This window comes from Daphnia magna, linkage group LG7 (assembly GCF_020631705.1).
Source record: "Daphnia magna isolate NIES linkage group LG7, ASM2063170v1.1, whole genome shotgun sequence".
NCBI lineage: Eukaryota > Metazoa > Arthropoda > Branchiopoda > Diplostraca > Daphniidae > Daphnia > Daphnia magna.
The window spans coordinates 4027739-4053001 of record NC_059188.1 but is presented as its reverse complement, the minus strand read 5'-3'; the positions used below and the strand labels follow the sequence as shown (position 1 = coordinate 4053001).

Here is a 25263-nt window from a genome sequence, read left to right as displayed (position 1 = left end):
AGTAGTTCACTTGTTGAATTGGGAGCCAATAGGTTGACTGCTGGCTCCGGCGTAGCACAAGTTGAACGACGATTGTTGAGAAACTGATTCGGAGTGATCGGGAGCGGATCGTCCACTCCTTCGCCAATGTAGTTCAACGGTCTCGCGTTAATCACACTTTCCGTTTCGATTAAACTCACTTCCAGCTCGTCGTACGCGAGACATGCGCGCCCGTTGGATCGTCTCAAAAGATCTTTCGTGATCCTCACCATCCTCTCCCAAAATCCGCCCCACCATGGAGCGAGGCTAACAGAGAAGATCCAGCTGGTTCTTCTCATGGCGAGGAGGTCGCGAACGGATGGGTCGGATCGAATGTTTTTAAGATATCGAGACATACAGCGGAATGTTTCGGCGTTGTCACTGTACATTACTGACACTGGGCCTCTTCTGGCGGAGAATCGACGGAAAGCTAACAGAAAGGAGTGAGCCGTCATGTCCTTGGTTAACTCCAGATGAATCGCTCTCGTCACGGCACAAGTAAAGATGCACATGTAACTTTTGGGTTGCTTTTTGTTGACTTGTTGCGTCGGATCCGGTTGGTCGCCATCGTCTTTTTCTTCGGGAGCTTCTTCGGTGGGAAGCTCCGCTGCATCCGGGTTCTCTTCTTCTGGTGGAGGTTCCGGAATGACTTGTTCGACGGATGGCGCCGACTTGGATTTCCTTTTCGGAGTCGCGTTTTTGTAGTACAGCGGGCCAGCGAAATCGGTTCCGGTTATTTCGAATGCCCTGGCATCGCGGAGTCGGTTGGCTGGTAGCGGCGTTGCTATTTGTCGGAAAGGAGGTGAAGTCAGCTTCTGGCACTTCACACAGGCGAACCAAACGTTTCTCACTTGTTGGCGTCCTTTCACGATCCAATATTTTTCTTTCAGTTCTGACAGTGTCGTCTTTACTCCTGTGTGTGAATTAAATACATGTTTGTTAGTTATTAACATTTTTACAACAGGATGGTTTGCTGGGAGAAGGATCGGTGGTTGAATGTCTCGATCCCTGAGGGCGAGCGCCACTCTTCCAATGACTCGGATGAGTCGATCTCGATTGTCCCAGACCGGTCGGAGCGATGCGATTTTCTCCTTTGGGTGAATCTGCAGTCCGAGCTGGAGTGTCCGAAAAGCTTTGGGATAGCGTTCTATTTGGAGCTGTCTGCAGATGGCTAGCTCCGCTTCGTTCAGCTCTTCGGTGACTATCTTGTCGATCGTTATTTCTTTTCCGGCGACTGTAATGACTTCTTTTAGTTCAAGTCCTGGGTCGCGCGTTCTTTTCTTCATACGGTTGAGTGCTCTGAGGACCCAGGCTGTTCTGAAAAGTAGTTTTGTCCATGTAGAGGTTTTGTCGAGGTACCATTCAATCGGCTGGGCTGTTTCTACTGCTGCAAAGGAGACAGTTGCCGTTTTCTTTGTCTCCTCTTCCTCGATTTTCTCTTGAGTTTCGGTGGAGTGGTTTTCTGGAGAATTCGGCCATTCGCTTTCTCCTTCTGTCAGCCAGGCTGGTCCGTGCCACCAAAGTTTCGATTCCACTAGCGCATGCGCTGGCGCTCCCCGCGAAGCGAGATCGGCTGGATTCTCCAATCCGGGGCAATGTCTCCACCAATCCGCGTTGGAAAATTTTCTGATGGTTTCCACCTTGTTTCGCACGAACGGTCTCCAACGATAAGGATCTCCTCGTATCCATCCAAGTGTGACGAGGGAGTCTGTCCAGTAAGTCGTTTTCCATGACTCGGTGTGAAGGGAGGTTCGGATTTTCTCTCCTAAACGAATTGCTAACAAAGAGCTTAGTAGTTCGAGTCTGGGTAACGTTACTTTCTTTTTTGGGAGAGGTGCCACTCTGGTTTTGCTTGCAAGGAGGATGGTGTAAGGAATTCCGTTCTCCAGTCGGAGCCGTGCGTATGCTACTGCTCCGTAGGCTGCTTCTGATGCATCGCCGAACACGTGAATTTCTGCGGAGACGATGGAAGTTTTTGAATATCCAATCCATCGTGGGATCTCCAAATGATGTAGATCCTTCAGGCCTTTCATGATGCTGCTCCAGGTGTTCTTTACTTCGGGTGTGGCGTCATCGTCCCAACCTATGTCTCCTTCCCAAAGTTTTTGATAAATTATTTTTAAAAGTAAGACTGTAGGAGCTAGGAAACCAATTGGGTCGAATATCCTTGCTGATATGCTCAGAATTTTTCTTTTGGTGATTTTTTCTCCTATCTGCACGGCTGCTTCCATTATAGATGTAGGGTCAAATTTAAATGAATCGGAGCTCGTGTCCCATCTAAGACCCAGTGCCTTTTGCTGGCCGTCTATTGTGGGTGAAAGAATTCCGACAATCTGGTTCGACATTTTTTTTTCGGTGAGAAAGTCACGGAGCTGCTTGTTGTTTGTTGCCCAGCTCCTCATGTTGAGTTGGGCCTCTGAGAATAACGTGACGGTTTCTTCTACCGTAGTTATGGCTGTTGGCACGTTGTCTGCTCCTCCGAGGTAGTCGTCTACGTAAAGCTGCTCTTCTATCTGCTCGACTGTCGTAGAAAATCTAGATTTGACTGAGAGCAAATGTTTGTTAATAGTGACTCTTAAAAGGAATGGACTTGAACTTAGCCCAAATGGAACTCTTTTCCATTTGTACGCGATGAAATCGGAGTTGGGTTCTTCCGGTTTTCTTGGCCATAAAAATCTGACAGCTTCCCCACATAACACAAGGCAGTCCGTCGGATGTCCGACAGATGTCGGGGTCGGATGTTGAGTACATCTTTTTGATATCCTCCGGACAGCCCGATATCCGATTTGGATGTCCTATGGATGTATTTTTTTGTGGTTTTGACCGCCCTCAACAGGGCCGTCGGACATTCTAAGGATATCCGAACGGGCTTTCATTTGGATATAAATATTACATGTATTGGACATCTGATCTGGACAAAACATTAGGATATACCAGGTTTCGAACTCGGGTCTCCCGCATCAGAGTCGAACATTATTCCACTGTGCCAATCTATAGATATATTATGTATCATTTTCGAACAATACAATCGCATTGTTGTAAAACACTTGAGCTTTTTCGATAACAAATCACATACAGGATTTTTAAGAAGTCAAGATGATGTCGAACTTAGGTTAAACCAGAGGTGTATAAATTGAAATTAAACAATTTATGCTAAATATTTTTTGAACTTTAAACTTCAGCATGATTTATTAAGTTTAAAGTAGTTTTTTATTATTTGAAATTATAATCCTATAATAAGTATACTTGCTTTGAATATTATTAGATGCCGAATAATATTAATTTTCTGTGAGTTAATTTTCAATGGCTTGGTTCCCGTAAGCTAAACGGAAAGCTTGTGCAAACAAACTCACGACTTTCATATATTTTATTCATTTTTTGTAATAAATTTAAAAATAAACCATCCGGCAAATAGATAATTACTCCTTTTTTTTAAATTTTTCGTTTTAAATGCTGGACTTCAAATAAAATACGTTCAAGGGAAAAATTTGAACACGGTTAAGTTTTCCCCCTCTCAAGAAATTTTGACAATTAATAATGAAACTTAGTGATCGGCCCCAATTAGTTCTAATTGAGTTAACCGCCCCGCACCGATAAAGTGCATTCGGGGTTGAAATGAGGTGCCACTTTTTCAACCAGGGCGGTGCGGGGAAAATTTGAGGTTAACCCGTTGCCCCGAAGCAATAAAAAAATGCCGTTCTTTCGGTTTCAGAGTAAAAATCGGGGCAAGCGGGTAGAACGAGCTATTATCGGGGTTGTTATCGGATAGATCGGGTAAAACAGTCAATCAAAAATGTTTTTGGCATTGATGAATCGATTGATTGCAATCCAATTCATTGCAAACCCCAATTGAATTCGGGGAGAAGAATTTTCCACCCTGACCCACGCCTCGATGGCCCGAAATGAGAAACCCGATTTGCAAAAAAGCACCCCGATTGGCTCGAGGCCGATCCTTAAATGAAACAATTGAAAATCTTTTTGGCTGTTGGAAGGAGGTCCGTAGAATATAATTTTCGCACATCCATTGCACTTCCAAGGTGACTAGCCGACGGACATCCCTGGAACTACCCATTGAGTACATAGATATCTAACGGATGTTCGGCCATGATTCGGACATCCGACGGCAGAAATGTGCTATATGGGTCAGCGTCTTCGGGCTGCAGCGCGATGTTGAGAAAGGCCTTTTCGATATCCGCAATCCAGGCGATCCGGTTCATCCGGAAGCGCATTAAGACCGAGAGGAGATCAGGATTAAGATTTGGTCCGGTCTCCAGAACATCGTTGAGGCTCGGTCCATATTTGGATCTTGCGGCGCCGCCGAAAACTGGTCGTATTTTTGTGGTGGCCTTGTCTGTTCGATAGACTGGATGATGCGGTAGATAAGTGTGGAGGCCATCGTAATTGAAATCAGCCTCTTCTACAAATCCGTTTGCTATGAGTTTTTCGATTTCTTTTGTGTAGTTGGCCAAGTCGACTGGAGATTTTCGGAGCTTGTGCAGCATGCTTCTCAGTCTTACTGCTGCCATCTGGTGGTTGATTTCCAGTCTCCATCTGTCAGTCGTCCATGGTATTGGCGTGCAATATCTGCCGTCTTCAAATCGCGTGATTTCTTCGCAGAAGGAGCGGAATTGATCGTCCTTCTCCACAGCAACGCAGTCGATTAAGTTCGCGAAATTTTCTAGACGCCAAAATAACGACATATCAAAATTTAACTTCTCCATTTCAAACCTTTTACTCTCTTTTGTTGAGTCGAAAAAGCAGATTTGTTCAGAATTTTCTGGTAGTGGAAGGAGACTGGAAGTTCCTGTCTCCCTGCTTTCCGACTTGTTTAATTGGATGCTGTTAAAAATTTCTGATGGCTGTGAGGTGATCTGTGGTAGAGAGCAATTTGAATTGATTAGTAGTTGACTGACAATTGATTGACTTTGCTTCGATGTTGTTTCTTGGGATGGACCGCCGATGACCTTTCCAAGTTTCGAGCTGTAGGCTCTGAATCCGCACGGGCTTGTCATTGCTGGCTCGTTGAACATGATGTTGAACATTTGGTCCATTCCAACAAGAGTTCCGACGTCTTCGTTTCCTCCTTCACGTTCGAAGCGGTCGTCTGCCAAATTTTCATTTTCCAACCACAGCTTTCTTGCAAATTCTGTAGTTTGGTACGGACCGGTGCTTCCTACTTTGTCTGTTGCCTCCAAAGCTTCTATGCGCATCGTTGGGGCTCCTGGCCAGGTGCCCCGCACCGTCATTTCGACCACGTTGTGAGTTTCTGCTGGAGGGGCCTCTGTCTGGCGGAAGGCCCTGGTCGCGATTTGTTCCACCTGGATTATTTTCAGTTGAAGTTCTCTTGAAATCTGCTTTTTAATCCATGTTCTATGGCTGCCATCGTCGAGGAAGAGAATTGCTCGGATCTGCTTTCCGTATGGGCCTAAAATGTAAACGGTTGCTGTTTTGAGAATAATCTCACCAAAGGAGCTTGCGCACGCTGTAGTTGAGCTGCTTCCAGCGGCCGGTTTTTTTGGAATTATAGTTGAGGATCCGAATCTGGTATCTTTCTCGGCACACAAGGATGTGTGGTGCTTTGCTCGGCACCGCTGACACCTGTGGGGATTGAAACAAACGGTGGTCTCGTGTCGACCGAAACAGTTAGAGCATCTTCTTTCGCTGGTGATGACTTCCTTTTTTTCTTTCAGCTCCATTGGGCAATTCGTGGCCCAATGCATCTCTTTGCAGAACACGCAGGGCAGCATTGGCTTTCTTGAAGATGATGCTGTCGCTTCTCTCCTTGGGGGTGGTGGGCTGCCATTTCTTCTTGTTTTGTTTGGATGTTTTGTTTGTGGAGTCGGCTTGCTGCTGACTCCGAGCTGGGAAGCTGTCGGTGTTGTTGCTGGTGTTATTTTTGCCGGTTGCGGAGAATTTCGGGCCGGCTTTGGTGTAGTAGCTCTCAGACGGCTGAGTCGCTCTGCAGCTTCGACTTGCTCTTCGATAAATTTTAACACTTGATCAATGTCTGTTACCTTGTTTGTTGCGGATTCGGCCCACTTTGCTTGAAGTTTGAGTGGGATCGAGCGTAAAATGCTTGATCCAAGGAGGCATCCATGGCTCGTTCTTGCAACTCCCAGTGTCTCCAACGCATTGATATGTGACTGGATAGTCAGCTGGAAGCATCTGAGCGCCGCGGTATCAGCTATGTCTTTCACTGGTTGCAGCGTGGCTAATTTGTGGGTGTGGGCCTCGATCAGGACGTCCGGTTTGCCGTACATCGCCTTCAGTAGATTCACTGCAACATTGTAGTTGGCGTCTGTCAGCTCAAGGTTCTCCACGCACAGCTGTGCTTCACCTTTCAAGTAGTCTTTAAGATATCCAAATTTTTGAACTGCCGGAATGGCTGATTCATGGACGGCTGCGTTGTAACCTTCCCAGAAGGCCGTCCATTCGAGCACGTCCCCTTTGAATGGTTTAATTTGACGTTTTGGGAGCTTAGTCGATGTAACTGCGGCTGGAGCTGCTGGTGCTCCTGGTGCAGCTGCTGCTGGAATGGCGGCAATCAGTTGTCGAAACAAGTTCTGTTGATCTTGAAATTCTTGTTGACGGATGATTCTCTCTTGTCCTCTTGCAGCGTCTTGATCGATTTTTTCTTGGGCCCTTATGGCGTCCTGATCGGCCTTTTCTTTGGCCCTGATGGCGTCTTGATCGGCTTTTTGCCGTTTTCTTTCTTCAGCTTTTTTGAGTGCTTTGAATTCATCTTTTTTTCGCCTGACGATCACGTATGCTGCGTTGCACTCATCCTCCAGAGCGATCACGCTTTCGACCTCGGCATCGAATTGTGCACGGGTCGCGTTTGATGCTTCCATGTCTCTGGCGACCGCTTCTGAGAGTCGATTGTATTTAGCTTGCATGCTTTTTTGACTGGTTTCAGCTCCTAGCAATATATTGTAGATTGTTAGGTCTATTTGTACGATGTCGTATTGCTGGATGTTGTGGATCCAGCGTCTGACGTGGCCCTTGATGGCCCTCCGGGACGTTTCGTTCGTTGGGTGGGTCATCTTGGGTGTGATTGGAGGAAAGAAATAGTTATGAATTTGTTTTTTGTTTGATTTCTACTTGTTAAGCCTGTCTTTTGTTGTGGTTTGCTTGAGGTGACTGCTTCCAGTTCTGAGTGCAGCGCCTCTTGCGGTGTTTTTTGATTGAGTTGCTGCTTCAAGTTCTGAGTGCAGCGCCTCTTGCGGTGTTTTTTGATTGAGTTGCTGCTTCAAGTTCTGAGTGCAGCGCCTCTTGCGGTTGTTGTTGGAGAGTGAAAGTTTTTCGTCTCTCCCTTCTCTCAGTAGGTGGCGTGACGAGCGGTGGGTCGGCTAAGTTTTGGCTCGACCCTAGTTCACCTAATCGCCTTCGGAATGCTGTGTTCTGTCTGCTGAGAGAAAAAAAGAAAAGGGTTTTTTTTTTTTTTATGGAGTTCAGCTGTTGCTTATCTCCCAACTGATGTAAGAAGGCTTTTTTTTTTTTTTGAATAGTATTAGAGTAAATTTGTGGAAGAAAGACACATCCTGTATTTATCGACGACAAGACGACATTCCTAGAATACAGTGATGTTATTGGAACAATGGAGGGAATCTAATTTCCTTCTTGTTGCTCCGCCAGTCTTCGAATCCAGGCGATCCTGGATTTGGATCGTTCTCTGGGGCTCTCTCTGAAGCTTTTTCTGAGACTCTCTGGCGAGTGCATCAGTAGCCCCTTTCCTCTTGATCGGCCGTTTTCAAATTTTAAGAAAGTCAAAAAGGAAAGGGGTGAAATGCTTTTACAGTCGAGTGTGTGTGTGTGTGTGTGAGGCGTTCAGATTTTCTGACGCCTCAGGCCGCCACGCGGTTTCTCAGAAAAATGGCGATGACGGCTAGACGAAATGTCGAAAAGCACACACACATATACACTTAACTAAATTTTTTGGAAATTTGATTAAAGGGAGAGTTTTAAGTTTGATAGTAAGAGCAGTTTAAGTTGAAAGAGTCAGTGGGTCTTTTGTTGCCAAAGAGACCCGAACGCTTTGCCGAGAGGCGTTCTCGTTTCAGTCAGTTTCACAAAATATATACCGGTTCAAAAAAAAAGAAGGTTCGAAGGACCATGTTGGGAAGGAATCATGTGTCTAGCGTTACCTTACCGAATTGAGTTGTAAATAATTAAAGTTGATGACACAAGGTTTGAGATTGCGACGCTAACTGTATTGACTGACTTGTTCGATAGATAGCTTGACTCTGCCCGGCCCGACCCCTTCCAAAATATGACATTGACACCAGGGGGGGGGGGAAGGGCACAAAGAATCAGTACAGTCGGGCGGGTGACAAGGGGCCACCTATCGGGGGCCCCGAAGATCGTATTCCCGTAAATGGGCCGGAATCCTGGTTGTTCGGCCGGATCTCGTCGTCGGCCGTTGGGGACGTCTTTCGTTTCCAACATGCACTTTCGTCGTCTGATTTGACAGATCCATTTTTTAATAAAAAATGGATTTGTAATTTGTATTTGCATTTGGATCTGCAATTTGTATCGATACTACCCAACAACAACAAAGTCATTGTTGTGCTGTATGAAATTTACAGAGTATTGGCACAGTGGTATAATACAAGGCTACTGATATAGAGGTATTGGGTTCAAACCTGAACGAAGAATATTTTGCAGCGATTTTATTGTTGGGAAAAGCTTGCTTAAATGATTTTTGACGGGAATTTATAAATCGGTTGCATAACTGACCTATATTTTTGGAATTCTAATGTTTCTTATTGTAATTTGAATTAGTAATTAATTTAATTTAAAAAGAATTAGTCATTGCTGTGGCAACCATGATATCAATAGTAAACAAATTTACTATCCAGCCAAATATAGTGTTTCAGACGACGATAATTTTAGATTTTCGTCTGCATTTTGTATCGATACTATCCAACAACAGTTAATTCTTTTTAACTTACATAACAGTTACCAAATTGAATGGCATAGTGGTATAAGACGATGCCCATGACAACAAGGATCCGTGTTCGATCTCAATAAACAACATAACTTTTTTTATTGCACATTAGTCTGGGAAAATGGTGATTTGACAGTGGTAATCGTTGATAATTTGAAGGTTTGACTTTTACTATTTTCTATTTGATTTTCTATTTGGAAAATTATATCGATTGTCGTTCATATAGTTTACTTTAACTGTAGCATAAACTGAATATTATTGCAGGCAACTATAGCTCTGTGGAATCATACAGTATTTGGGATTCAGAGTATCGAATTACAAATCTCACTCCATTCACATCTTTTATTTCGTATAGGGTGTTAACATTTATTTTTCGTGTTCTTTGCGTTTGGACTATTTTGCAATTAGAAATCGTCTTAATTTTTTCGTTTAGCTTGAAAAATAAAAAAATTTGATGTAAAATTCGATAAAATTCTAGATAAAACTAGCTTTGTAACATACTGTTTAGCCTTAAGAAAAGCAGACGATGATCAGTTCAGATTTGTATTGTGCAATTTATATCGATATTCGGTAACAAAATTATTGTTCTTTGCATGGCAGACTTGTTTATCCTCTCAATAGCCCTGTGGATGAAGACAGCAATCGCATGACAAAGGTTCAGAGTTCAAATCAAGCGATGGGTATGGATCTATTCTTAATTTTTTGTATTTGACAATACGCCATCTATTGAGTATCGGAAAAACTACTTGGAAAGTATCGATACAACGATATATCTAAAAATATCGACTATCTAACATTTATCTAAAAATATCGATATATCGTTAAAAACTTTAGATAGTCGCCAACACTACCTCCAGCTGCTTTTGCTCTTCGAGGTTCAGTAACGGTACGCTCTTCTGCACCTCTGGTACTGGCCTCGAGTACGGCTTCGGTCTTTTGCCGTCTGGTTTTCTCTGCTCTGGGAAGGGTTCCGGCAGTCTCAGCCGTCTGAATACTCCTTTGGGGATGGTATTCTCGAGCTTTTTCCACAGGGTATAACTGCGGACGTCTGAGTCCAACAGTGACTGGAAGTAGTTGTATACGTTTTTTTGGTGTTCTGCCACTGGAAAATAAATTGTTTCGAAGGACCATGTTGGTAGGGGGCCGAAGTACAGGTTTGACGAAGGCCTGGATGTGGATACAGCAGGAGCTGCTAAGTGCAAAAATAAGCATAGCTTATGATGTCAAAGAAATAGAACTATTGTTGCCTCTGATGCATCCAAAATATCTTTGAATAAGGTCTTTCCATAAATCGTTCTTGACCCTATCCACATCACTCAGCTGGTCCACCATTTTCGAAACTAGCTCGCCCTGTTCTTCTTTTCCCAGAAATTGTATAAACCTGTCTATGGTAACTGGTGAAATATTCTTTTCAAATTCTGCCATTATTGCGTGTCCACTCTTGAATTTTTAATAAAATATTAAGAGAAATTAAAGAAATAAATAAAAAAAAACCTTACGTTTATTGGGTTCAGAGAAGAGCACGTACAATCCGATGGCAATCTTGATGCATGAACTTCAGTTAGTTGCACCGAAGCAAGAGGCTTCTTTTTGCTATTGGATGCATGTCTAGACAAACATTAAAAAAGATTTGTAAAAATATGCTGCCAAGAAAGCAAAATGTAGTCCAACAACAAACTTACAATACCAGAAAATCCGTGAAAATAAAGTTTCGATTCAGATGAAGAACTTTCTTGTGCAGGAGGATCTTCGCACCAGTCCAACGAAGAAAGAGAGACGCAATCGATATTTTTGTTGACCGTTTCGCAGCTATCTATCTCATAAAATTCGTAATCTTTGATAAACATTTGGAAATTCTAAATGCAAAACGGCGTTGGTTAACAAGTCTATTAAACATTGAAGCAGGCTTAATTTCAAACTTACTTCACAGCATCAGGATTCCACGGATATAAACCACAAACTCTGAAACCCTTTTGCCCATACGAAGCAGACAAATTTTGACACACTTCGTTGAGCAAATGGGCCATGTTCTTCACGGTGACTTTGTTGGTTGGATGCTTTCCTATCCACTCATGAACTTTAGCCTTTCACATGCCTTTCAAACGCTTAAAGAGGGCCCCATCACAAGCCTGCAGAATATGGGTGGTGTTCGGGGAGGGGGGGTGTGACCAAGACGATGTCATTTTCCGTACAAATATCTGAAATCCGGATATTAATATGACTGCGGTGGCCATCCAGATACAGAACAACGGGGAAGTGAACCTCCTTGATCTTCCGTTCTGGAATAAACTGATGCAGCACCCAATGGCAGAAGGCATCGACCGTCATCTACCCTTTTTTGTGAAAAATACTTCAAAGCTAGGTGGCATTCCCTCTTTTGACATCCAACGCTGCGCTCTTTCGTAAGGATAGATAAGAAAGGGGGGTAAGATCCACCCTGACGCCGAAACTGTAGTCAATACAGAAACACTAGTCTTAGCTGAGCTTTTCAGTGAGAGGTATACGTCTTTACATCCAAGTTCTGCTAATACTTTTCCTTTGCCTGGTGCAATGAGAAAGAAGCTTCCATCGCAATTGAAAGATCTCTTGGGGTCCGTGAAAATACCCTCTAAGCCATTGTCACTATGAAACAAAATTAAAAATGAATAAAAAATTTTACGATATGTTTTAATGCACGATGTGTTTCAATCGATAAACACACTACGAATGTGAAGTGGTGCAGCTAAGTGAGAGTGGAACGGGAACGAATATATAAGAAAAAAATTAAATGATGACCAACTTGAAATATTTCTCAAGATGCTTAGCCCATTGCTGAAGGTCATGAGGAGTTATCTGGCTCTTCCCGAGATCTACAATTTCCGCCGTTCTGATTCTTAAACTTTGGAAGCCACCTTTCCGTCGGTTGATTGTTGGCAAATGCTATCACCTTTTTTGCCTCATTCAAGGTATGCTGAATGGAATTCAGCTATTCCTTGTTTGTCACAGGGAACCCTGCACTAGCCATAGTCCGAACCCAATTTGCTACGATAACTTCGTCATCTTCTAAGAGAACAGTCGGCCTTCTTCTTTTATTCTTAACTGGGCCTTCATTGTGGCAATCGCTGGCATATTTTAAGATCTTATTGTGCGAGTATAAGCAAAATCAAAATTAGCATTAGTAAATTGGGATTTTTATGAGAAGTTTTTACTATCTACCAATTAAATGTGAACCACAGAAATTTCAGGGAAGTTTCTCTAACAAATTTCCTTTTTACTTTTTCTACTCAGTTCATGCAACTTTTTTAAATAAATCCCGTTATTGTAGCATAACGGGAAGTGCCCGCGACTGAGAGTTAAAGTTGATGGTTGAAAAAGTTTTTTTGGTTTTTTCGAAAAAGTGGAGTTAACTTTCGGAAAGATAGGAACATGGAAAGTGGAAAACAAAATCCAAGGAAATTATCGATTCGAGAGAACAGACCACTCAAATTAAAGCAAAAAGCACGAGGAATCAGAATATGGGCCTCTACTAGTCTGGCCAGAGGCATTTTGTTACCCTTTTTTATCGAGGATTTAACTTAAGATTCCACGTCGATTCTTAAAAATCACTAAGTCGCTGTCTCAAAAGGGGTAGGCCGGGAAGGGTTCCGGCAGTCTCAGCCGTCTGAATACTCCTTCGGGGATGGTATTCTCGAGCTTTTTCCACAGGGTATAACTGCGGACGTCTGAGTCCAACAGTGACTGGAAGTAGTTGTATACGTTTTTTTGGTGTTCTGCCACTGGAAAATAAATTGTTTCGAAGGACCATGTTGGTAGGGGGCCGAAGTACAGGTTTGACGAAGGCCTGGATGTGGATACAGTAGGAGCTGCTAAGTGCAAAAATAAGCATAGCTTATGATGTCAAAGAAATAGAACTATTGTTGCCTCTGATGCATCCAAAATATCTTTGAATAAGGTCTTTCCATAAATCGTTCTTGACCCTATCCACATCACTCAGCTGGTCCACCATTTTCGAAACTAGCTCGCCCTGTTCTTCTTTTCCCAGAAATTGTATAAACCTGTCTATGGTAACTGGTGAAATATTCTTTTCAAATTCTGCCATTATTGCGTGTCCACTCTTGAATTTTTAATAAAATATTAAGAGAAATTAAAGAAATAAATAAAAAAAAACCTTACGTTTATTGGGTTCAGAGAAGAGCACGTACAATCCGATGGCAATCTTGATGCATGAACTTCAGTTAGTTGCACCGAAGCAAGAGGCTTCTTTTTGCTATTGGATGCATGTCTAGACAAACATTAAAAAAGATTTGTAAAAATATGCTTCCAAGAAAGCAAAATGTAGTCCAACAACAAACTTACAATATCAGAAAATCCGTGAAAATAAAGTTTCGATTCAGATGAAGAACTTTCTTGTGCAGGAGGATCTTCGCACCAGTCCAACGAAGAAAGAGAGACGCAATCGATATTTTTGTTGACCGTTTCGCAGCTATCTATCTCATAAAATTCGTAATCTTTGATAAACATTTGGAAATTCTAAATGCAAAACGGCGCATTCAAAAATTAAATCGAGTGATGAGAAGTGGCTCTAAAATGGGAAAAACCAAAATCGAGCACAAGGTCCATATATTTATGCGGTTAAAATCTGAACCAATAAAGTTATTCCAAAACCAAAGGTGGCCTATGGTGTGGAATTGAATAATAATTCAGAAAATATCCGCGAAAACGTCGTGCGAGGGTTAAAAAGCGGTCACGCATCTGTAAACGTGAAATCACGCTTGGTGGCCAGGGAGCATCGCAAATCTTAGGCTTAAAATTCATAAAATGACGGGATGTAAAAAACAAACATGTCAAAATGAAGCTAAGAGAAAGGCGGTTCAGATGAGGGCAAGAACAATGGCGTGAGTCAATTAAAAGTACCCGAAAAGGTGATTAAAGGAAACACACAGGCCCTTATGGCAAAACCCGGGGTAAAAAAGCGATGGGTCAGGAAAATGGCCGAACGAGGGGGTAAAACGGATGGTAATATCCAAACGAGACACATGATAAGAAAGCCAAGAGAATGGCGATTCATAATCTGTGCTCAAAATTGGGGAATGACTATCCGAAGTAAGTTAAAATTGAAATCAAAGTGTAAACTTTTGGAAAAAGTGGGATTTTCAAAAAGAGAGGTGATTTTTATCAAAAAATTGGACATGTAAAACGTGAAAAAACAGGCCCTACATAAATCGAATTTGACAAAGTTTACCACTCAAATTGAAGCAAAACGTACGATGATTTCGAAAATGGGAATGAAAACCAAATTGGATGACAAAAAATGGGTTAAACAGGAGGAAAACCAAATTTTGACCAAAAATGAGGCTTCAAACCCGAAATTGAATAATGGCAGGGTAATTTGGGAATTGGAGTCGTCAGGAGGGATGCGTAATAGGTTTATTTCGACGTTGCGAACAACGGTACCCTGACGTCTAACTGCTACTTCCAGGTGTGATCAGCCGCGTCCCGAGCTGAACGGTGGGGGGAATATTGGATTGGAGTGCCAAAAAATTCAAAATGGGGAAACGGGTTGTTCCAGTTTGTACGTGGGTCCAATTTTTGAACCCAGCGATGGGCCTGCGCAATAAGCAATTAGCGGCGGCAACGTCGGAATTGGACACCCGTACAAAACTTCCCTTTCCTTGATGATCGGAGACGATAATAATTTTTCGTAAAATCGTTTCATCTCTAATTTTAGTTGTCGGTGGGAATTTTTATCGAAATCGACAACTACGATCATTCTATCTTCGTTACTTTTGGGTAGCGATTTTTGGAGGAGGTGGAGTCTTGAAACCCGAAGGGTCTTGTTTGCGGCTGCTTGCAGAACCGAAAACGGGAAACCGCGGTTGCGGAAGCGTTTTAAAAGGACGATAGCTTCGCGTCGGAAGTCCTCGTAAAAGGTGCAATTCCTTTTCAACCGAATGAGTTGAGAATGGGATTGCTTTTCTCGATGCTAGCGTATGGTAGGAATCCCAATGAACGAATTGGGTACCTTCCATGGGTTTCTTGTAGAGTTTCGATGAAATGGAGCCATCCGGATCAATGGAGAGGGTGAGGTCGAGCGCTTCGATGGATTTACCGCCGATGACGAAAGTCAGACGGATATCATCGTCGACTACCGACGATGACGATTTACCGACGTTTTGGGAATGCCGAACATGCTGGCGATGCTTCGATGTGATCCATCACCGGAGAAGTATGTTGCTACCGCATTTTCGAGATCCTCGCTTGTGTAGGTCATCTAGGAAAGCAAAAGAGACTAAATTAAATGAAATTAATTGTTTACTTTCAGCATATGTTTATTGCTATCAGATTTATTTGATATTTATCAGATTTTTCCTGATAAATGTTCTGTCACTCCCAGAGTCTATTAGTCCCAATATCTCTATTGGTTCTTGATTTTTGCCTAGCATCTTGGCTGAGAAGGTCGGTAGCCCTTGCGCTATCGTCTGATTCAGGTTTGTGTTTGTCTCAATTGTGACCGTTCGTGGCCTCTGTGGCGACTGCGATCTGTTCAGGTTAGGAAAGTTTTGTGTCCTACCCCTTCCTAGGCATAATGCTGGACTGTGTTCTATGCTTCCACACATCCTGCAAGGGATGTGTATTGTGCATTGCGCTGCGATATGCGATCTGCCTAAGCATTTTATGCATCTTCTGTCTCTCTCGCAAATTGTGCGTCTTGTCTGGGGCGTTCCTATTGTGCACCTGTGATGTAGGTGGCTCTGTTGACAGAAACAGCATGGTGCTAACCTTCCTGCCGGTCTATTCTGTCTGAAGCTACCTTCCTCCATTTCTTTTAGTCTGAACTCTTTGCCTAGTTCTTTTAGGATGTTGTTCACGTTCGGATCTCCTTCTTCGATCCATTTCTCCCTCCACCATCTCGATGTCAGAGATTTTGGTAGGGCATCGAGTATGTCTGCCGTGATGTATTCTCCGCAGCTGGTTATGTCTAAGTTCAAGTTCTCAAATGCCAGTTTAGTGTTGTTCACCCCGTCATATATTTTCTGCAGCTGTTCTGTACTAGCTGTATTTGGTAGCCTGGTTGCAAGAAGCTTTTTCAGCTCTGTGGTGTAGTGACTTTTCAGTTTCTTTTGATCACCGAACCTGCCTTCTAATTTGTCTAGTACATTCTTATACTGGTCTTTGTCGAATTGAATGTTAGCAATACATTCGGCCGCTTTCCCTCTCAGCGAATTCCGTAGGTACTGGAATTTCTCTACTTGTGATAGTTATGGGTCTTGGTCGTAGGATGCCCACATTAACCTCCAACTTTTCCAGGCTGTGATGTCTCCGTTAAATGTTGGGAGAGGGAGCGCCGTTCTAGCGACTGTGACTGATGTTTCTTTCAATCTCTCCATTGCTTCTCTCACTTTGTCTTATATTTTTCTATCTTTTACTTTTTGCTCCGCTGTTGAGATCAAGGCTAATTTTCTGTTTAACTCTTGGATTGTCTCATATCTGGCTTTTGCTCTAATCTTGTGTCTTTCTCTACGCTCTGGGTCTGTTTTCGCCAGTGCTATACTCTCTAGTAGTTCTTCTCGAACATACTGTCTGTCCTCCACGAGATTCCATCTCTCTTCTGCCATGCTTGGTTTCGGAGACGCCGAGTCTCTTCCCAGATTTATGGTTTCAGGTTCTGGCCGTGGTTCGACTTGTTGTTCCTCTATCGATCTTCTTTCGATCTGTTGGGTTATTTCTCGCCTTCTCTCTGTTTCCTCCCCTTCTAGTTCTGGGACATCATCCACTGGCTGTGGGTGTATGTCTATCACTCCTCTGTCTATGTGTTCTTTAAGCATATCTCTAACAATTTTTGCTAGGTACGGGACGTTGTCTTTATCCCATGTGATGTTGGCTGTAATTTCTTTTATCTCTTCTGCCATTGCTATGGCTATTTTTCTTTGTGCTTTGTTGTCGACTGCCATTTTTACTTAGTTCTCTGCGATTTCTCGCAGTGCTTGTTTCTTTGCTTTGTCTTCCATTCTTTTCTCCAGTTGTTGCATTAGTATCGTTTGTCTCACCAGGTCGTCGTTTAATCGTCGTATTTGGGAATTTAATCCTTCTATTCTGTTCTCGACCATGGAGTTATCTGGTGAGGATGCTGTCGACAGCGTCTCTGATTCGCTCTGTATTTCCGAGGCTGCTTCTATGGCTGCAGGAGTGTTTCTTGTCACTCTTTGTGACGCCATTTTTTTTAAAAAAGGTTTGATTATTGATGATTATTAGGTTTTGAACTTAAGACCTTCGTGTTGCTAGCCTTGCTTGCTAGCCATTGTTCTATTTTAATTTACAAGTAAATGAAGTTTCAAGGTTTTTGTTTTAACAAAAAGGAATTTATTATTCTTCCAATCAACAACAAAAACAGTTTGTTTTTAGGCTGATACAGGTGACTTTATTATTTCTTCTTCTTCTTCTGAGGTAGTGTCCAAACCGTGCCCAGCGAATTTTCGGGCTAGCATTTTATTTATTTTTTTAGCTGGAATTATCCGGCTATATCTTCTCCTGGGAGTTGAGCACGAAGATCTGACCTCTATTGGGATTGGTTTAGGGATTGTTTGAGCTCTAATATCCTGATTTATTTTCTCCAATAAGGTTGGTCTTTGCCTTGATGTCCCCGGTTGAGGTTCTGGCGGGATTTGAACCGTGGTCTTCTGGGCAGCCAATGCTTGCTCTCGAAGTCGGAGCTTTTCCTTCTCTTTTCGTATCAATGATGCCTCCAGGATATATTTTGACTAATTTTCAGCCTCCTGTGCTGCGTTCTGCGCCGCCGCCATCACTGGGGCATGAGGGGCTCTGGTCTTATTCAGCTCCTCCAGCTAGTGTTGGCGATTATCTAATTTTTTTAGATACAAATTATCTACGCCCACTTTTAGACAACGATACGATTATCGATAAAGTATCTAATTATCCCCATCTACTGGCCAAAAAATATACTGCGTACATGATTGTATCAATATAAAAAACACGGTTAACATAATATTTAAAAATTATATGCAAAAGGGATTGTGAGTTGTGGTAACCACGGTACTACTAACAAGCCTCAAACAGTAAAATAAAAAAATATCAGTTTTTCTAATTTGCATCGATAGTCGTCAACAAGAACTTTATGGCGGCGAGAATTAATAATAATGTAGTTTGTAGTAGTGCTAAGGTTAACGACTTGGTCTGTGACTATAAAGTTCGGAGTTCAAATCCAGAAGCGACTGTAGGCCTACATTTTTTCTTGATGATTGGCTCTTGAAAATACATTTTTAACGCATTTGGAAGCTAGCAGACGACGGAAAGATTAGATTTTTGTCGACAGTTTGTATCGATACTACCCAACAGAAATTAATCTTTTTTATGCTCAAAGTTTTCTATAGACCGTTGGCGCAGTGGTATAATACAAGGCTAGCGATACAAAGGCAGTGGGTTTAAACATGATCGAAGAAACTTTTTCAGCGTTTTTATTCTAGGGAAAAGCTTGCTTAAATGATTTTTGACGGGATTTTATAAATCGGTTGCATAACAGACCTATATTTTTTGAATTCTAATGTTTTTTATTGTACTTTTAATTAGCAATTAATTTAATTTAAAAAGAATTAGTAATTGCGGTGGCAACCCTGATATCAATATTGTCGCGGGTGAAAAGGGGTAAACATTATCTCCTAACACAGATGATTCACCCGCTCGTTGTACTATGTTGCGAGCGTGGGAATGATTCATCTTAAGTTTATCTGTACTAAAGAAGATACGGAGACATGCGCTCCGGAAAAGGGCGTATATTGTATTTCGGTATAAATACCAGCGTAAAATTCAGTTAAAGTGTAGTTCCCTGGAGTCTTCCGACGCTCTCCGAGTTTGGTATGGTAATCCCTTATTGTCATTAGTTAAAAGTGAATAATTGTCTAGAATTTAAGTCATCACTTGTTGTATACGTGTATTCTTGTTCCAATACAACTCGTGCGACAATTGGTGGAGATACAGTCCGTTACCCGTGAGTAACGAAATCGTGCTTTAAGTGGCAATTGTTAAGAACGCAGCTCGTTACCAGTAAGTGACGAAGTCGTGCTGCAGTTGTGGTTAGCTGATGCCGACGAAGAAAAACCCACGTCTACCCAGTTGCCCGAGAGACCCCAGCCGACGATTACACCCACTTCAAGAACTGTCAAGCGCTCCCGAAGAGGCTTTACTCACCCCAGACTCATCATTGGAGAGTGGAACTTCCGTTGTTGGTGAAGCCCAAACTCTTGAAGGTACCATTTCAAGAGAGCCCCTAATTGAAGAAGCTGACAGCCAGGGCGAATCAACCGAGGCTGAAGATTTAAACTCGGATCCAGAAACCGAGGTCGTGTTGAGAGCTGCAAGTCCAGTTGTTCCAGTCGGAGGACAACAAGTTATAGTGCCAACAGGGCATATCAGGCAGCAGCAAAGACAAGCTATGACAGCTGTCAGAAAATTCATCAGCCCGCCTATATTTCGAGGTGGTCCGGATGAAGATGCGCGCCAATGGATGGAGCGTTATGAGACGATTTCTTCCCACAATGGATGGGGTGATGCTGAAAAACGTAATAATTTCAGCATGTACTTGGATGACACTGCAAGAAACTGGTTCCTGTGCGCTAGAGTCCCGAACGACTGGGACGACGTTGCGGCTCAACCTGCGGCAGGAGGAAACCCTGCCACGCCTGCAGTTATCGGTCTTCGTTCGATGTTTTTAAAAGAGTTTCAACCTGATAACTACGGTCTTTTTCAAGAGACAAGGCTAAGGAGCAGAACACAAGGAGTGGATGAACCAACCGTTAGGTACTATTACGAAATCCTCAACCTTTGCAGAATGGTCGATCCAAATATGACGGAAGCACACCGATTGGAACATCTTTTTCGAGGACTCCGACCGGCGCTTCTTAGAAAAATCTATCCGATGAAACCGAAAACATGTGAAGAATTTTTGACACTGGCAAAATCATATACAGAAGCATCGCTCATGTCCGAAGCAAGAGGATGGAGAGACGCAGCAATGGAATCACAGAGACCCCCTGAGCAGTCACCAAACCTTTCCGTCGTCTATCCAGACCAGCAGGCAGAATTTATGAAATCAATGCGCGAATTAATCCAAGAAACCTGTGAGAAATTAATGGCAAAGGAGAAAAACGAGCAAGGAAAAGCAAAAGTATCCTTTAACCCTAAGGGACGTACCATTGATGGTAAACCGAACTGCTTCCATTGCAAGAAGTCCGGACATATCGCCCGGCACTGTTTTAAAAATCCGGAATCTCCAAATTACAAAGCTCCGAAACTGGATGGAGCATCGGCAGCGACGCCAACGGCGAACACAGCAGTTAACCTGGCGACTCAAGCTCCTAACGAGCAGGAAGAAAATTACCTATTAAATTTCGATGGAAAAAACTTGATTAAAGAACCTGTGTTTTGTGCTGAGGTGAAGGCAACGGCAGTAATTGACACTGGTGCTGCTGTGACAGTGATCTCTCCCGATTTATTGAAGAAAACACAATTCATTCAGCAGCCATGGGATGGTTCTGGAATTATCCTCGCAAATGGATCACGAGTAATGCCCCTAGGAGCAGCCGAAATTCTCGTGACGCACAAAAACAGATCTGTGAAAGGAAAAGCAATAGTTATGGCAATGTCAGGAATGGAACTGTTAATGGGAAATGATTTCCTCGCACAATTTGGATCGATACGGATTAATTACCAGGCAGAAAAACCTCTTCTCACCATGGGTGATTTTCCACTTGCGGCTATCTCTCTTCCAGCCGAGGAAGAATCTGAAACCACCGTGTTAGTGTCTAATGAACGCCAGGAAATTCCTGCGTATTCAATTAAACCAGTTCCAGCAAAAGTGTCGAGCAAAATGGAAGGTGCTTGTGTCTTGAAACCTTCGAATTCGCTTATGGCCACAACAAGTCTGTCTACGGGACACGCCATCGTGCAGAATGACCTGGAAAATATTCCCGTAGCAAACCTGTCCCCCAAATCAGTATGGCTGGAAAAAGGTGTAACGCTGGGTACATTAGAAGAATTCCAAGAGGGGGAAAACGCCGAAGAATCTAATGAAGCTTCAGGAGAAGTTACGGTGGAGAAAGTGAGTCAAAAAGAAGAAAAATTATTGGATAATTTGAAAAGCAAAATCGGAAAAAACCTGGATGAAAATCAGAAAAGTGAGGTGTTGAAAATCCTTAGAAATTCCATCAGTTGTTTTGCCTTTGATGAAGATGATTTGGGACACTGTACGTTGGTGGAGCATGACATTAACACTGGAGTTAACCCTCCAATTCACCAGCTCCCTTATAAGAGTGCCTGGAAAGAACGAGCAGTGATCCAAACACAGGTGGAGGGAATGCTACGTCAGGGAATAATTGAACACTCGGACAGCCCTTGGTCTTCGCCTGTAGTCCTAGTAAAGAAGAAAGATGGAACTTGGCGTTTTTGTGTGGATTACCGCAAACTTAATGCGGTTACCGTAAAAGATTCCTATCCACTGCCTCGGATAGCGGATACATTGAGCCGCCTGGAGGGCGCTACAATTTTCTCCAGCATGGATCTTCAAGCCGGATATCATCAGGTTCCGGTTACCAGCAGGGATAGACCGAAGACAGCGTTCATAACGGCGGATGGATTGTATCAGTTCCGCGCTCTTCCATTTGGATTGACCAATGCCCCGGGCACCTTTCAGCGGGCAATGGATATTATTTTGGCTGGACTTCGATGGACGATGTGTTTGGTGTACCTAGATGACGTCATCGTCTACTCAGCAACGTTTGAACAACATTTGGAACGACTTCAATCAGTGATGGATTGCCTTGCGAAAGCCAATCTGAAACTGAAATGGTCAAAATGTTCATTTGCCGAGAATAACCTAAAAGTATTAGGACACGTCGTTACCCAGGAAGGTGTTGGCCCGGACCCTGAAAAATTAAAGGCAGTGGAAAAGTTCCCATGCCCGGCAGACGGTCACTCGATAGCAAACAAAATCAAACGAGTGCAAAGTTTTCTAGGATTGTGCTCCTATTATCGACGTCACATCCAAAATTTTGCAGCCATTGCACGCCCGCTCACATCGCTAACAAAGAAAGACATTCCATTCATTTGGGGAGTAGATCAAGTTAAAAGTTTCAACGCTCTAAAAATAGCACTTACATCGGCCCCAGTGCTCGCTCATCCAAACTACGATTTGCCAATGGAAATTCTACCAGATGCCTGTGGATTTGGAATAGGAGGTGTGTTAGCCCAACGCATCAATGGAGTCGAAAGACCAGTGGCATACGCAAGCCGATTGCTATCTAAATCAGAAACGAATTATTCAATCACGGAAAAAGAGTGTCTTGCATTAGTGTGGTGTCTTACCAAGTTCAGATGTTTTGTGTGGGGCTGCCAAGTGAAAGTGATCACTGATCATCAAGCATTGTGTTGGCTAATGAGCAAACGGGACCTCGCTGGACGTCTAGCACGTTGGAGTCTTTCACTGCAGGAGTACGATATAACTATCGTATATCGTAGTGGAAAGATTCACGACAACGCCGACTGCCTATCACGAAACCCACTTCAGCAGGTGGAAGAAATGGAAGATGACCGTTGCTTTATCGTTGCAGCTGTCGGATCAGAGGCATCGGACATCCTTTCTCTCGAAGACGATGATTCAGTCGTCAGCAAACAGAGAGCTCATCGTGAGTGGAACGAAAAAATCTTGAATCTCCAGGAAGGCAAGAAAAGAGTGAAAAACTTTGTGCTGTGCAACGGAAAACTTTACAAAGAAACGTTTAAGGGTGGAAAAAATTACAGAAGATTATGTGTACCCGCGGATTTTCGCGAAAAAATTTTGCAAGCTTTTCACGATGACATTGTTTCCGGCCATTTAGGCATCAAACGAACTCTCATGTTTTTCAGCGTTTTTATTGTTAGGAAAACCTTGCTTAAATATTTTTTGATGGGAGTTTAGAAATCGATTGCGCAACAGACCTATACTTTTTGAATTATAATGTTTCTTATTGTAATTTGAATTAGTAATTAATTTAATTTAAAAAGAATTAGTAATTGCGGTGGCAACCCTGATATCAATATTAAACAAATTTGCTATCCAGCCAAATATAGTGTTACAGACGACGATAATTTTAGAGTTTCGTCTGCAATTTGTATCGATACTACCCAACAACAATAAAGTCATTGTTGTGCTGTATGAAATTTACAGAGTATTGGCACAGTGGTATAATACAAGGCTACTGATATAGAGGTATTGGGTTCAAACCTGAACGAAGAATATTTTGCAGCGATTTTATTGTTGGGAAAAGCTTGCTTAAATGATTTTTGACGGGAATTTATAAATCGGTTGCATAACTGACCTATATTTTTGGAATTCTAATGTTTCTTATTGTAATTTGAATTAGTAATTAATTTAATTTAAAAAGAATTAGTCATTGCTGTGGCAACCATGATATCAATAGTAAACAAATTTACTATCCAGCCAAATATAGTGTTTCAGACGACGATAATTTTAGATTTTCGTCTGCATTTTGTATCGATACTATCCAACAACAGTTAATTCTTTTTAACTTACATAACAGTTACCAAATTGAATGGCATAGTGGTATAAGACGATGCCCATGATAACAAGGATCCGTGTTCGATCTCAATAAACAACATAACTTTTTTTATTGCACATTAGTCTGGGAAAATGGTGATTTGACAGTGGTAATCGTTGATAATTTGAAGGTTTGACTTTTACTATTTTCTATTTGATTTTCTATTTGGAAAATTATATCGATTGTCGTTCATATAGTTTACTTTAACTGTAGCATAAACTGAATATTATTGCAGGCAACTATAGCTCTGTGGAATCATACAGTATTTGGGATTCAGAGTATCGAAGTACAAATCTCACTCCATTCACATCTTTTATTTCGTATAGGGTGTTAACATTTATTTTTCGTGTTCTTTGCGTTTGGACTATTTTGCAATTAGAAATCGTCTTAATTTTTTCGTTTAGCTTGAAAAATAAAAAAATTTGATGTAAAATTCGATAAAATTATAGATAAAACTAGCTTTGTAACATACTGTTTAGCCTTAAGAAAAGCAGACGATGATCAGTTCAGATTTGTATTGTGCAATTTATATCGATATTCGGTAACAAAATTATTGTTCTTTGCATGGCAGACTTGTTTATCATCTCAATAGCCCTGTGGATGAAGACAGCAATCGCATGACAAAGGTTCAGAGTTCAAATCCAGCGATGGGTATGGATCTATTCTTAATTTTTTGTATTTGACAATACGCCATCTATTGAGTATCGGAAAAACTACTTGGAAAGTATCGATACAACGATATATCTAAAAATATCGACTATCTAACATTTATCTAAAAATATCGATATATCGTTAAAAACTTTAGATAGTCGCCAACACTACCTCCAGCTGCTTTTGCTCTTCGAGGTTCAGTAACGGTACGCTCTTCTGCACCTCTGGTACTGGCCTCGAGTACGGCTTCGGTTTTTTGCCGTCTGGTTTTCTCTGCTCTGGGAAGGGTTCCGGCAGTCTCAGCCGTCTGAATACTCCTTTGGGGATGGTATTCTCGAGCTTTTTCCACAGGGTATAACTGCGGACGTCTGAGTCCAACAGTGACTGGAAGTAGTTGTATACGTTTTTTTGGTGTTCTGCCACTGGAAAATAAATTGTTTCGAAGGACCATGTTGGTAGGGGGCCGAAGTACAGGTTTGACGAAGGCCTGGATGTGGATACAGCAGGAGCTGCTAAGTGCAAAAATAAGCATAGCTTATGATGTCAAAGAAATAGAACTATTGTTGCCTCTGATGCATCCAAAATATCTTTGAATAAGGTCTTTCCATAAATCGTTCTTGACCCTATCCACATCACTCAGCTGGTCCACCATTTTCGAAACTAGCTCGCCCTGTTCTTCTTTTCCCAGAAATTGTATAAACCTGTCTATGGTAACTGGTGAAATATTCTTTTCAAATTCTGCCATTATTGCGTGTCCACTCTTGAATTTTTAATAAAATATGAAGAGAAATTAAAGAAATAAATAAAAAAAAACCTTACGTTTATTGGGTTCAGAGAAGAGCACGTACAATCCGATGGCAATCTTGATGCATGAACTTCAGTTAGTTGCACCGAAGCAAGAGGCTTCTTTTTGCTATTGGATCCATGTCTAGACAAACATTAAAAAAGATTTGTAAAAATATGCTGCCAAGAAAGCAAAATGTAGTCCAACAACAAACTTACAATACCAGAAAATCCGTGAAAATAAAGTTTCGATTCAGATGAAGAACTTTCTTGTGCAGG

General features: G+C 42.2%; 1 protein-coding gene across 1 annotated transcript; it reads right to left on the bottom strand.

Annotated features, from left to right (window-relative positions):
- Positions 1 to 6: 6 nt before the first annotated feature.
- LOC123474257 lies at positions 7 to 7061 on the bottom strand. Its single transcript, XM_045176186.1, has 3 exons — positions 4141 to 7061; positions 196 to 2553; positions 7 to 118 (listed from the first exon to the last, which is right to left on the bottom strand). The coding sequence occupies exons 1-3, from the start codon at positions 7059 to 7061 to the stop codon at positions 7 to 9; spliced, it is 5391 nt and encodes a 1796-aa protein (XP_045032121.1).
- Positions 7062 to 25263: the final 18202 nt, after the last annotated feature.